The 12,815-nt window shown below is 52.2% G+C and overlaps 1 protein-coding gene across 3 annotated transcripts in view; it reads right to left on the reverse strand.

The window, feature by feature from the left end:
• The window catches only part of Pdgfrb (platelet derived growth factor receptor beta), a 38,193-nt gene that overhangs the window by 15,961 nt on the left and 9,417 nt on the right, over positions 1-12,815 (reverse strand). For 2 of the 3 annotated variants that reach the window (XM_075968542.1, XM_075968541.1), the window contains exons 2-9: positions 7,694-7,739; positions 6,514-6,834; positions 4,180-4,446; positions 3,378-3,505; positions 3,123-3,297; positions 2,431-2,623; positions 1,782-1,897; positions 401-524 (exon numbers count right to left, since the gene is read on the reverse strand). In XM_075968542.1, coding sequence (XP_075824657.1) covers positions 401-524; positions 1,782-1,897; positions 2,431-2,623; positions 3,123-3,297; positions 3,378-3,505; positions 4,180-4,446; positions 6,514-6,834; positions 7,694-7,733 — 1,364 coding nt within the window. In that variant the 5' untranslated portion in view covers positions 7,734-7,739. Of the gene's footprint in view, positions 1-400; positions 525-1,781; positions 1,898-2,430; positions 2,624-3,122; positions 3,298-3,377; positions 3,506-3,801; positions 3,804-4,147; positions 4,447-6,513; positions 6,835-7,693; positions 7,740-12,815 lie in introns of those variants that run through there. The other variant, XM_075968543.1, reaches the window with a different exon arrangement.

The raw sequence follows: 12,815 nt of genomic DNA on the forward strand, positions 1-12,815 counted from the left end.
AGCAGGGGGTGCTAGTACTCCAGAACTGAGACTCCTAAATGGCAAAATTCACTCAATTGACCCTCAAGGTTAACCATTGTATCAGGGTTAGAGGCAAACCCTGAACTCATCCTATGTCTCTGTACTAGACTCAGCTCTGGTCAGAGGTATAGAACAACTACTGGATGAATTAGACACCTCTAGGGGCCAGACCCTGCACCTTCCAGGGCTGAGGATGGCTCAGGGTCAAGATAAGAAAAGGAGCTAATTAGGTTATGCACAGTATCTCCAGGAAAGCAGAGGACTGGTCTAAGATGTGGCCTGCACCTCTCAGGAGAAGAGTCTGGTCTGGATTACCGTGCACTGGGTCATTCTAGGCAGATGAGGGTGTTCTGGAAGGCTGAGGCTCAGGTATGCTCACCTTTTGAGGTCTCTGCAGGTAGACCAGGTGACGTTTGGCTGAGGCATGCCCTGGCCACGACAGCGGATTGTCTGCTCCCCATTGGCAGGGTGGCTCTCACTCAGCTCCAGCACACGGACAGGAACTGAACAGCCAGAGAGTACAGGGTCAGGGAGTGGGGTGATCAGAACAGACCTCAGGGGACTTGCTCCAGAATTTCCCCAAGGCAGGAGACTACAGGGAAAATGTTATATACCAGGAGCCACAGTGTGAAAAGTGATGGCTTCCTCTCTGGGACTTCAAAGGGCAAGGCTCAGAGTCTGTCTCTAACATCAGTCTGAGACTTGTTCTTCCCTTAACAAAGAGAGAACCGGTCCAGAGACCAGGGCCTGGGCAGCTAGGCTCATGAAGCCAGACTTTGACAGCATTGCTTTGTTTTGTTTTGTTTTCCTGGTTTTACTTCAGTGGTTGTTTTATATTTATGTCCTATGGCACCGAGTTTACATCTGCAACCAAGATGCTAAATTTTGTCTTTCAAAATAGACTTAGTTTTAGAAAGCTAATTGACAAATCGTTGCGTCTTTATCCTGTCATTTCTGTGCACAAATCCTTCATTTCAGTGGCAATGGAAGCCAAAGCTGTACCAAGCCCACAAGCACTCACCCAAGTACCCCCCTCCATCCTTCCTCCATTTCTACCCTGACCTCATGCCCTCCATATACGCCAGAGCCCTCTGTTCAGGCCACACCAACCTTCCTGCTATTTCTCTGGCATCGTGACGCATGATCTGGAGTGCTCTTCCCTAAATATCCACTTGTCTAATGCTCTCCATCCTCAAGTCTTCTCACAAAGGCCGACTCCAGAATGAGGTCAACCCTGATCGCCACACTGGAAACTACAACCCTCACCACCAGGCTCCTCTCTGTCTGTCTGTATGTCTGTCTGTCTCTCTCTCTCTCTCTCTCTCTGTGTATGTGTGTGTGTTATGTCTCTCTCCCTCCTTCCATGCCCCCTACAGTTACTTCTCTTCTAACCCTAACCTTCCTCCTTCCCCCTACTAGGATGCAAGCTATAAAATGTAGAACTCTGAACAGACCACCATATTGAAATTACTCATCAAAGTACCAATTGTATAAGCAAAGTAAAATTGTGGTGTTGACTGATAAATGACTCAGATTTGGGGGAACACCAAAACAATCTGGTGGCCATCTTTTGCTGCTTGGGAAACAGAGGCCCAGAAAGGGGACACACCAGATCAGCTGTCTAGAATGCAGCCTCCTTGGTTCCAGGCCCTTTCTCCAGCCACTCCCAAGGGTGGATGGGCAAAGAAGGAAGGGAAAGGTTTGAATGGGGAGGGAGGAGAAGAGGGAGGAGGAGAGAGCGAAAGGGAGGTGATGTCTACCGTTGACCTGCAGCTTGAACGAGAGCTGGGCCTCTGCGTCCTCGTGGAAGGCCCGCATAGTGTAGTAGCCAGCTTCTGCCACCTTCACACGCACCAAGGTCAGTTCGGATATGTACCTGTGGAGCAGGCCAGGGGACTTCAGTCAGAACTTCAGAAATCCCTACAGCATCCTCGCCTTCCTATAGTCTGTCAGGGAAGGGATGTGCTTGCCAAGACCACGTGGGTGACGGCAGCAGAGTAAGCATTCACACAAAGTCTCCTGAATCCCTACCCGCAGGCAGTTCCGCTAAGCTACGAGGAACACTTGGGGAGGATCTCCATATTCCTCTTTCCACAACCCACCCCCTACAGAAGGGCACAGTCTGATCAGTCTGCCTCAAGGACACCCGCTTTCCGTCCAGTCATTTTGCTTTTGGCTGTCACCTGCTGTTGTCTCTCATCGCAAAGGTAACTAAACCTCTAAGCGGCCGAGCCACCAGTGTGTTTCCCCCTCCAGGCGGGGTAGAGCGGCTTACTCTGGTTCTGAGCATCCCTGGCAGCTGGCATATGCCTAGCACACAGCAGATTCTCAGGCAAAAAGGTTTGTGGTATCTGAAGGCCCCCTGGCAGCTTTGAAACTTGCAAAGCAAGCGGACTAGCTGGTGCTCACCGGGTCTCGGACACGTTGCGGGTGGACAGAACCATCTCGCCAGCGCCGGAGTCACCCAAGGTACGGTTGTCCTTCAGCCACAGGACAGTGGGTGGTGGATAAGCCTCAAACACCACCTGCAATGTCCGGCTCCGGTGCAGCTCAGCAATTTGTACATCACCCAGTGTTCCCAGCAGCCTCACGTAGCCGTTCTCTGTGAAGGTACACAACAGTCAAGGGTGGGTCCTGTGGGCGGGGCTATGCCCAGACACCAGTGAGGGTATGGATCCAGCTAGTGGGGTGTTCCTGGTGGCCTGTGTCAACTAGAGGTCAGAGAAGTACCTTCTAGGGGCAGGGCTTCTTGAGGTAACAGACCAGGAGTTCAAGCTTGGTCTGGAATTGGAGCAGGAGTGGAATTTGGTGCTCTTAGTGTTGGGGTCAGGGTTGAAGTTTTCTGTTCTGGCTCTATATTACATACAGGATACATCGGAACTTCAAACTAGTACAAGGTTGACTTTGGCAATGGGACTGCCAAGGCCGGCATCAAGGGGTTGATGATGAACTGGCTAGGTGAGAAGTCTAGGTTGGGCTTAGAGCTAAGTCTGGGGCTGACGCTACATTTTATTTGAATCTGATACTGAAATAGACCCCCAGCCTGTGCCAGAGTCTGGTCAGCTCAGGGTGGGGTAGAGGGCTGAGTCCCAGGTACCCACCGATCACAGTGATGTTGATGGCCTTTTCATCTCCATGGTCATTCACGCTCACGGAGACATTGCAAGTATAGGTTCCCGAATCACTCAGCTCAGCGGCCGGGATGTGCAGGATGGAGCCAATTCGGGAGGGTACCCCAAAGAGGTAGTCTGTCACTGGCTCCACCAGTCGCCCACTCTGCAAGGACAAGTTTCCAAATCAGAAGCTGGTACGAGCCGGGACGACTGTCCTGCCTTCCAACCCTGGCCCAGTGGTACCTTCATGCGGGGGTATGTCCACTGGAAGTTGACCACATCATTGCCCATCACGATGCACTTGATGGTGATGCTCTCACCCTGGCGGACCAGCGTCTGTGCTGCGTTCACAGAGACATTGATGGATGACACTGGAGTGGGGCGAGGAGATTAGGTTAGGGCCATGGAGATCATCAACAGCCACCAGCACTGAGCTTGGGAATGGGAGTGGGTAGCTGTTGTGAACGATTCATTCATGGGTCCTATCAATAGTAATTAAACACTGCTATATACAAGCACTATGATACACTAGGGCTAGAGGAGTGTACACCTCAGACAGAATCTCTTTCTTCATGGCACTGACAACGGGATAACCGTCTCAGAAGCCATAATCCTCTAGGAACCCAGGGACATTTACCAAGCACCTATCACATGCTAGCACCTTAACCTCTTTTATTTTACCTTCCCCCAAATCTGCGAGGAAGGCAGTCATCGCCACCTTCATCTTATTGGAGGAGAGGGAATCAGGCTCATGGGGACCACGAGTCTTGTGCAAAGTGGTCCAAATAGGAAGTGACCAAGTTGGGACCCAAACCCAGCTGTCTGCAAGCCTGTGCCTTTGTCCCCACCTTATAAAGCCCAGACTGGCCTTTAGTGAACTATGACTGTGGACCAACTCCATCCTTCCTCTGAGCCTCGGTTTCCATAGACATAAAAGGGAGAAAATGCTAACTAGCTCCCTCCCAAAACTACAGGAAAATCCAACGAGATATGAGGCCGAGCACTTAGTAAACCGAGGGGCTGTTCCCCCAGAAAGGGAGCTCACCCTGCAGGCTGTAGACATAGAAGGTATCGGAGTCCACTTCCCTGTCCCCAATGGTGGTTTTGCAGATGTAAGTCTTGTCCTCAAATGTACCAATGAAACCTCGCTGGTGGTCGTAGGGTATGTGTAGGGGGATATCCACTTTCTTCTCATGCAGTGTCACCTCCAGCTGGGGGTCTGTCACTCGGCATGGAATTGTCGTCTCAGTGACATCCGTGACAAAAATGAATAGGTCCTCGGAGTCCATAGGGAGGAAGCCCATGGTGGGATCTGTCAGGAGTAGAGCCAAGGAATGAAAGTCCTGACTAGTTTTTTTTTTTCTTTCCAACTTTGACATAAGCTAGAGTCATCTGGGAAGAAGGAAGCTCAACTGAGAGAATGCTCCCATCAGTTTGTCTGTGGGGCATTTTCTTGATTAATGATTGATGTGGGAAGGCCCAGCCCACTGTAGGTGGTACCCCTCCTGGGCAAGTAATATAAGAAAAGTAATATAATACCTTTGGGTAATATAAGAAAGCAGGCTGAGCAAGCCATGAGGAGCAGGGGAGTAAGCAATGTTCCTCCGTGGTCTCTGGTTCAGTCCCTGCCTGACTTCCTGGCCTGACTTCTCTTCCCGATGGACTACGAGCTGTAAGATGAAATAAACCCTTTCCCTTCCTGAATTGCTTTTGGTCATGGTGTTTAATTGCAGCCAGGATAGTGAGTTTCTAGCTGTCTAGTGAATTGCTGTTTGACTTTGAGCAGTCTCTTCTCTCTCTGGCCTCAGTCCCCTCGATACAGAATAAGGATGCTGCTATAGTTCTGATGTTGGTCCCCTCCAAACTGCACTGAAATATAGTTGTCATTGTAACAGTTCTTACAGGTAGGATTTTTAAAATGATAATTGTCAGCTGGGTAGTGAAGATATATCATCATCATCATCATTATTCCCAGCCTCTTGTGAAGCTCATGCAAGATGTCAGAGGACTGACTTGAGGCATGCTGAAGCTACAGAGTCTATTCAGGGCCAGCCATGGCAACCTAGGGAGATTACGTCTCAAAACAAAAAAGTTAAATAGCAATAGTAAGGAACTGGAGAAATGGCTCAGGGGTTGAGAGCACTCGCTGCTCTTCCAGAGAATTTGAATTTATTTCTTAGGTAGTTCACAATTGCCTGTAACTCTAGCTCAACACCCTCTTCTGGCTGTTATGTGGCTGGCACACACACACACACACACACACACACACACACACACGACACACAGTGCATTCACAAACACATAAATAAAAATAGCTAATTAATTTTTTTAAAAAATCACAGTAGAGAGGTCTGGGCATGTAGTTCAGTGGTAAAGTCCTTGCTTAGTATGCACAAGACCTTGGGTTCAATCCCCAGCACCAAAAGACAAAGGTGTGTGTGTGTGGGGGGGGGGTGATTAGCCATGAGGGCTTCATGGATTGATGCCGTTACAGAAGTGTAAGTTCAAGCCCCTCTTGCTCTTCTTGTGTTCTCTTGCCTTTCTGCTTTTTCCATGGTATAACATTGCAAGAAGGCTTTTGCTGGGCCAGGGGTGTGGCTCAATGGGCAGACTGCTTGCCTAGCATGCATTAAGGGGTGCTCTAGTGCATGCATGTGACTCCAGCACTCAGGTGGTAGAGGAAGGAGAATCAGAGGTTCAAGGTCGTCTTTGGCCATATAACAAATAGACATTGCCTCAAAAATAAAGGAGAAGAAGCCGAGTGTGAAGGCGCACAGCTTCAGTCCCAGCTCTCAGGAGGCAGAGTGAGATGGATTTCTATAAGTTTGAGGCCAACTTGGATCACAGAGGGAGTTAGTTCCATGCCAGCCAGGGCTACATGGGCGACTCACCCCTAGGGTGGGTGGGGGGGAGGAGAAGAAGGGGGAAAAAGAAAGTGTTCTTGCCAGATGTTGGCCCCTGCCTCCAGAACTGTCTTCTGCTATAGTAGCACAATGGTATTCAGGAAGATGTTCTCAGAGGCCGTTTCCTGCTCTGTGTTTGATGTTGATAGTACTGGCGTTGGAGGGAGGGGGTAAAAAGTCGTAAACTAAAGAGTAGCTGCACCTGGATCTCAGAGAAGAGGGCACTGGGATACGGGGCCAAAAGGAACAGGTTGGGACCAGCTGAGAATGCGGAACTCTTGGGAGGCAAGAGTGAGAGACAGGCAGGCGGGAGCAGACAATGAGTGGACCAATTGTGCTCCTGACTGACCCAGGCTGGATGTGCTCTTTGCCTGTGTCACATGGCTGCCTCTCACTGTATCCTCGAGACACTTCCTTTTGTACTATGCACCGTGGAGATGAGGGTGCGGGAGTAGGCACCCAGGTAAGGTCCTTACCTGGCACAAAGATATAGATGCGCTTCCGTTCACCGAGCTCTGGCCCCAAGGAGTTGTTGTAGGCACAAAAGTATTCTCCAGTGTCACCCCCGGTGACGTTAGTGAGTGTCAGCACACTGGAGAAGGTGCCGTCCTGATTCACGGCTGTCTCTTGCCAGGACACCTGGGACATCTGTTCCCATATCACTGGTGCTGAGCCCAAGCAGGTCAGAACAAAGGTGCTGGAGACGTTGAGGATGAACTCTGGCCCAGGGGGTGTGATGACTAGGCTTTGGCAGGTCGGTGGTCCCAGGAGCCATAGCAGAGACAGCAACAACTGGCCTTTGTGGCAGGAAGGGTCAAATGTCAGGGGAAAAAGATCTTAGCCACTCCCCCAGAGTTGTCCTGGAGGCCTGTCTGCACATCTTCCCATTCAACACAGGCCACTTGACCACTGTCAGGCCCTCAAGGGTTCCTGTCCTGGGTCTTTGCCTTTTTTGACTCTGGCCTCTAAGCCATTCAGCTATGCTATGTGTAGGCGGTAAGCAAGAGAACGGGGCAGGAAATCCTGTGGAAGCAATCCCTAGGCCTCCAGTTCCTGCATTGCTGTTCAGGTCACTCCCTAGACCTCTCTGTAGCTCCTCAGTGAGCCGCTGAGGCCCCTGGGGCTTGAAGGATGGGGCAGGGTAGGGGGTTAAGATACGTATGTTAGATGATTCGTGACATCCCCTGGTGGAGGACCAGGAGAACCAGCCACCTTCACCATGATACATCATTGTTCACAGGGAGGGTTTTAAAGGCCACACCCTCGTGTTCCCTGGTAATGAAAATCAGGACAGGTGCAGCCAGTCAGCAGGGCCATCAAACCACGGTCAGTAGGGCAGGCCACTGGCTCATCCCTGGTTGCCTGGGCATTTGCCCAGATCTTGGAGAGCTTACGGCAGGTATCCAGCTGGACCGAAACGGGATGGGGGACTGTCTCAGAGGCGCTGTGGGTGCAGAGGGATAAGTGGGGAACTTGGGCTGGTGGTTCTGGACGAGGAGTGACCTACTGAGGGGATCTAACAGACCACCTCCAAATACAGGGAAACTGAGGCTCGAGCATACTACAGAGCTTCCAGATTCTCAAGTCTTAGTGCTCCCGAGCATCACCACCGCCGGCTCCCTAGGATCCTCATCTTTGCCCCCCCAGACTCCTTACCTTTGAGGACTGAAGCTGGCATCACACCAGGAAACCCCATGGTGCCCTGTAAAATTAAACGGAGATCAGGGCGCAGGGTGGGCAAAGGCAGTGCCAGGCCCACCTAAGACCTGGTTCCTGCAGAGTCAGCCCTGCTTGGGTTTCTAACCTCATGTCTCAAGGCTGCAAAGACATCCGGGGCCCCAAGCCTTCTCCCTTCTGTTTCCAACCCTCACGTAGCCTTGGCTGTGTCCTTCGCCCATGGGCCTTAGGTTCCCTATGTATTACCTTGGAGGTGGGGAATTTGGGCTAGCTAGGGGACTGCCAGCTCTGACAGTCTGTCCTCCGGGTGACAGTTTCAATACCAGGCACTTATCTGCCAGGACAAATATTTGGGAAAGTGTGATGAAAGGCCTGGGGGAGTAGGAGGGGGCGAGCCAGAGCCTGGAGAACTCCCGCAGCACCCTCTGCAAGCACAACAGGAAATGGGACGGCTGTGGGAAGGGAAGTGGGGAGGGGGTGAGGGTCAGGACTGAGGAATGTGGGAGTGGGCTGAACCCCCCCCCCCCCACACACACACAGCACAGCACTGCCCAGGAGGCCCGGGAGAGAGAGGAACCAGGTACTCAGTCCCATCTAATTTATCAGGTTTTGAGGTCCTTGGAGACCACTGAAGCCAAACTTTCAACATCCATATGAGGAAACTGAGGCTCTGAGAAGCAAAGACATTTCCACAAGGTTCCTAGCAGGGCCTCTCTGAGAGGGAAACAGAGAGTTCGATGGTGGGAACTGAGGAAGACAGAGAGAAGAAGATCTGAGAACCAGGGTGCTGGAGCAGGGACACAGATGGGTGAAACTTTGATTGGTCCTTCCTTCACTAGCAATCAATCACCAATACTCAGGTATGGTCAGAGTCAAGGATGGAAAAACCCAGGAGGCAATTACATGACAGGCAACGAGGAGCATCCTGAGATTGTGGACCCAGTTTGTCTCCGCTCCGCCATGTTGCCCTTTCTAGGTTCCTCCCCAGGGCTGAGGAGTCAGGTCTCATGAACTCCACTGCCATCTCTTGTGCCAAGGCTGTGCCTGTGGACAGAGCCGCTAGCCAGCAAGGAGCTGATGAGTGTGCCACCAGTGAGGGCTATGGTCACACATGGTGCATGAGACACAGACAAAGCTCCCCAAAGTTCTGTTTAATACAAACTCACTCTGTAGACCGCTTCTCCTCCCTCCTCCTTTACCCTCTCTCCAGACAGCCTGCCTGGGTGCTCCCTCGGGCTCCGGGTCACCCCTCTTAGAATTATTACTGGTCCAAACCTTCCTGATGCCCCCTCTACAGTCATTCCCCTCGCATCCCTCCAGGGCTGGCTCCTGCAGCTGGACACCAGGCCCTCTTCAGCAGCACAGACAGCATCGGGTACCCAGGCAGGGCCAACAGGCCCTACAGAAGCCCATCTTCCTCTTGGTGGGTGCCCCTCTGGCTCCCCACTTCCTGCCAGAGATGCAGGCCAAAGAAAATCATTAGCAGCCCAGGCTGGGGGAGGGTTCACCCTTGCCTTCTTCCCCTCCTCTCCCAGCCTCCCTGGCTGGCCACACTGTTTATTATTCTAAAGGAGGAATTTGGCCTGCTGGCCAGGAGATGGGAGGTCACTGCAAGGAGGCTGGCCTGGCTCTGGCAGGCTGTGCTCACCATGTAGGTTAGAAACTCCATGGCATGCAGACCCCAGCCCTACTACTTGATAGCACTCCGTCGTCTCTTCTCAGGCTCTCTCCTGCAGGGAAGAAGGCTGGGAGAGCTGAAAGAAAGACTCTAAGCTGGGAAGGAGTCTTCCCAAGTGGGAAGTAGAGACCCAGAGAAGCCCCGAATCATGACCAGGTCACATAGACACAAAGTGGGTCCCCTCACCAGATCCTTGAACCAGCTGTGACAATGACTGGGTCTCCTGCCTGCTCTGGGACTCATTTGCATATCCACTCAGAGAGGTTGTGATGGTCATCTGTTTTGTTTGTTTTGGTTTTTGAGACAGGGTCTCTCTGTATAGCCCTGGTTGTCCTGGAACTCGCTCTGTAGACCAGGCTGGCCTTGAACTCATAGGGTCCACCTGCCTCTGTCTCTACCATTTTTGATTACTCAAAGAGAAGCTTCCAACTACCATTAATCTCAATGGGGTAACCTGAGGAAGTAATGATTGTTCAGGATTGCAGACGACATGTTTGAGGCCACAGTACCTGGGAGTCCATGACCCACATCCCACTGATTTAGTGTGTAGATTCAGACACATTGTCTAAATGGCCTCAGTTTCTTCCTCAGTACAACCAGGAGTTGGATGGTTTTTCAGGTGACTTCCCATCAGTTGAACCTGGGGTACCTCCAGGGTGGCGTGGACAGCAAACTACACATCGAGGACTCATCAGAATGGAGCCCAGGCACCCAGCATAACCTCCTGGCCATCTCAATGTCTCTGTGCAATCTTAGCTTTCCATGTGGTGCTTTATGGAACATTTTGTGCTTCTGGAAGCCGCTGTGTTTTGAGCAACCCCAGGAAGGACCAGGCAGCTAGCTGACTTGCCCTGATGGCATGCCTCTGACAACTTCCTTTCTTCAAGAGAGGGAGTTGTGCTTCAGGAAAAAGTTACCTAGGTCACCATGGGCACCACATCAAGAGGCAGGCATCCCATACCTGCCATGCTATCCCACCCAGTGAGTCCCCTATAGTGGAGAAAATTCCTAAATCCCACTCCTTGCAGTCAGAAAACCCTCAGCATTGCCCCTGTTCAGGCAAGGTCTCAAGAGGGGGTCAGCTCAGCTTCTCCCAACAGATCTGAAGCACTCCTTAGGGAATCAGAGTGAGGCCCAAGGGAGCAAGCATGCTTGGGAGTCATCCCCGGAGCCTCAGCCTTCCCGCTCACAGGCACATACAACTCCCCACTCCTTTCCCACCAACTTAATCTAAATAAATCCAGCCCATCTTGGCCACATCCGCCAGCATCAGCTTTCCTCCCTCGGGGTCCCAAGGCTCCCACGACACAAGTAGTCTGGGAAGGAGGGGGGATGCTGCACTGTTGCCAGAGGGAGGCCTGCACACGGTGAACACATGCACACAGCTCAGATGCTGCCTACGCTCTCTCACACGCTCTTCTCAAGCATACACATGTGTAGCTATTCGGATGGGTGCCCAACCCTCAGGCAGGCACAAACCATGTGCATGCCCACAAAGGACACACATGCACACAGCTCCCCCAGTGCTCAGCACATGTGCCCACTGCACAGACCAATGCCTGGGTGCTTTACCACATGTCCATCAGAGACACAGTCAGCTGTGACAGTCACACGTATACCCCCCATGGGACAAATACAGAACACGTGTGCACAGGACCACAGTCACCTGTATCTGTGCACAGCATTGCATAAGGAGCTAAAAGCCTCATTTGTTGTGGTAGTTGGCATGCACTGTCTCACTTCATCCTCTGACAGCTCGGGGCAGGGAATAATTATGCCCATTTTATAGCTAAGAAAACCAAGGTGGAGACTGCTTTGGCAAATTGCCAAGAAATGCAGACCAGACAAGAGGAAAGTAGAGACCAAAATAAAGCAGTGTGTCTTTCCACTGCCTGCCACCCCCTGCAAGCTGGGCAGAGGGCAGTGGGTGGGACCTGACGAAACAGATGGCTTTGAGATTAATGTAGCTGAGAGTCCATGGGACTTGGTAACTGCATGTCAGAGGGGCCCAAGGGGCAAATTTCAGAGATGAACTATGGAGGGCAGGAGGGTAGATGACAGGAAGAGAAAGCCGCATTCTAAGAATGAGACCGCACAGGCTTAAGAGATGCTGCTGAGCTGGTTTCAAATGTGCAAGGTTCTGTTGGCACGGACTGGAGGCAGAGAGCAGGCCAGGCAGAAATGTAACCTCATGGGAGGGGGGAAAGCCAGCTGTGGCTCAAAGGGGCACTTGGTGCATTTGGTGTCACCAGCTTCAGTTCCATCAAGTTCTGAATAAACAAGATACCCAAGCAGGAGGCCCGGTCCTGGGGTCGCAAGGTCGGAATCTTGGAATGTCAATGCCCTGCAGCCAGGAAACATCTAACTGATCCCTTCCTGAGGCTCACTGTACAGGTGGGGAAAAGGAGGCGTGGGGCAGGGAAATGAGAAGTCCCACCTGCCTGGAGTCCCACTCCCAGCACCTGCTCACCGTCTAGAGTCTAGCTCCGCAGGGCTCCGCCCCTCCACAGAATGGTCACTTTCCTTAACCTGTCCCAGACACGGGGAGCCCCGTGACAGACTCAGGGGTGTGAGCCGCTCAATTGCTGGCAAAAGGGGAACACAAACTTGCTTCGTGGTCTTGTCTGTCTTACAAATCAGGGGCCCTTCACAGCCCCTGGGTGGGAGGAACCAAACCTGGTTATTATTTTCTCTCTACAAGAAAGTGGAAGAACTTTCCAGGCTGGTGGTGTGACTCTCGGGACCCTTGCCCTGTGGACTTGGAATGCCGGGTTAAGGGTGGGGGTGGAGTGAGTCTCCCCAACCCCGACCAGGATGCCATGACTCAGCTCAGAAGAGGCAGCCAGCTCTAAGCTGGGAGTGTGTGGGGGCAAGAAGAATCTGCAGCCAGGGACAGAATCCTTGGCGAGCGGCTGGACAGTGAGCAAGTGACAACAGCCTACTCTGGACCTGACAGACTTTGGCACTTCTAGCCTTCCCGTAGCCAGCTGATGTGGGTGTAGCCTTATAGTACCAGTCAGGAAGCCCAATCCTGGGAGCCAGAGACCTGCCTGAGGCTCTGTGGCCCTCAGGTAAAGGCGGCTTCTGAGCCATGGCTGTAGGATCGTAGGAACCATCTCTCGCACTCAGGCCACTGCTCCTCACTGTTGAGGGAGGAAGGTCACCGTCCCCTCAGTGGACAGTGTCCCCAGGGTCCCACACTCATCCTGTCTTCCTCTCCCCCAGGAGGCCTCCCCAGGGACACAATGGAAAAGAAATGGCCTATTTTCTGGAAGTCCAAAATAAAACGAAACATCTGTCTGGAAGGGAGCCAGGCAGATAAAGAACGAACTGATCCCCCCTGCAACAGCACCCCCCACCCACACAGTGTGTGTGCTGGGGTTGGGTGGTGGGTGGAACAGCCTGTGGGAAAGTGTTCAGTGT

Source organism: Microtus pennsylvanicus, chromosome 4 (genome assembly GCF_037038515.1).
Source record: "Microtus pennsylvanicus isolate mMicPen1 chromosome 4, mMicPen1.hap1, whole genome shotgun sequence".
NCBI classification, from domain to species: domain Eukaryota; kingdom Metazoa; phylum Chordata; class Mammalia; order Rodentia; family Cricetidae; genus Microtus; species Microtus pennsylvanicus.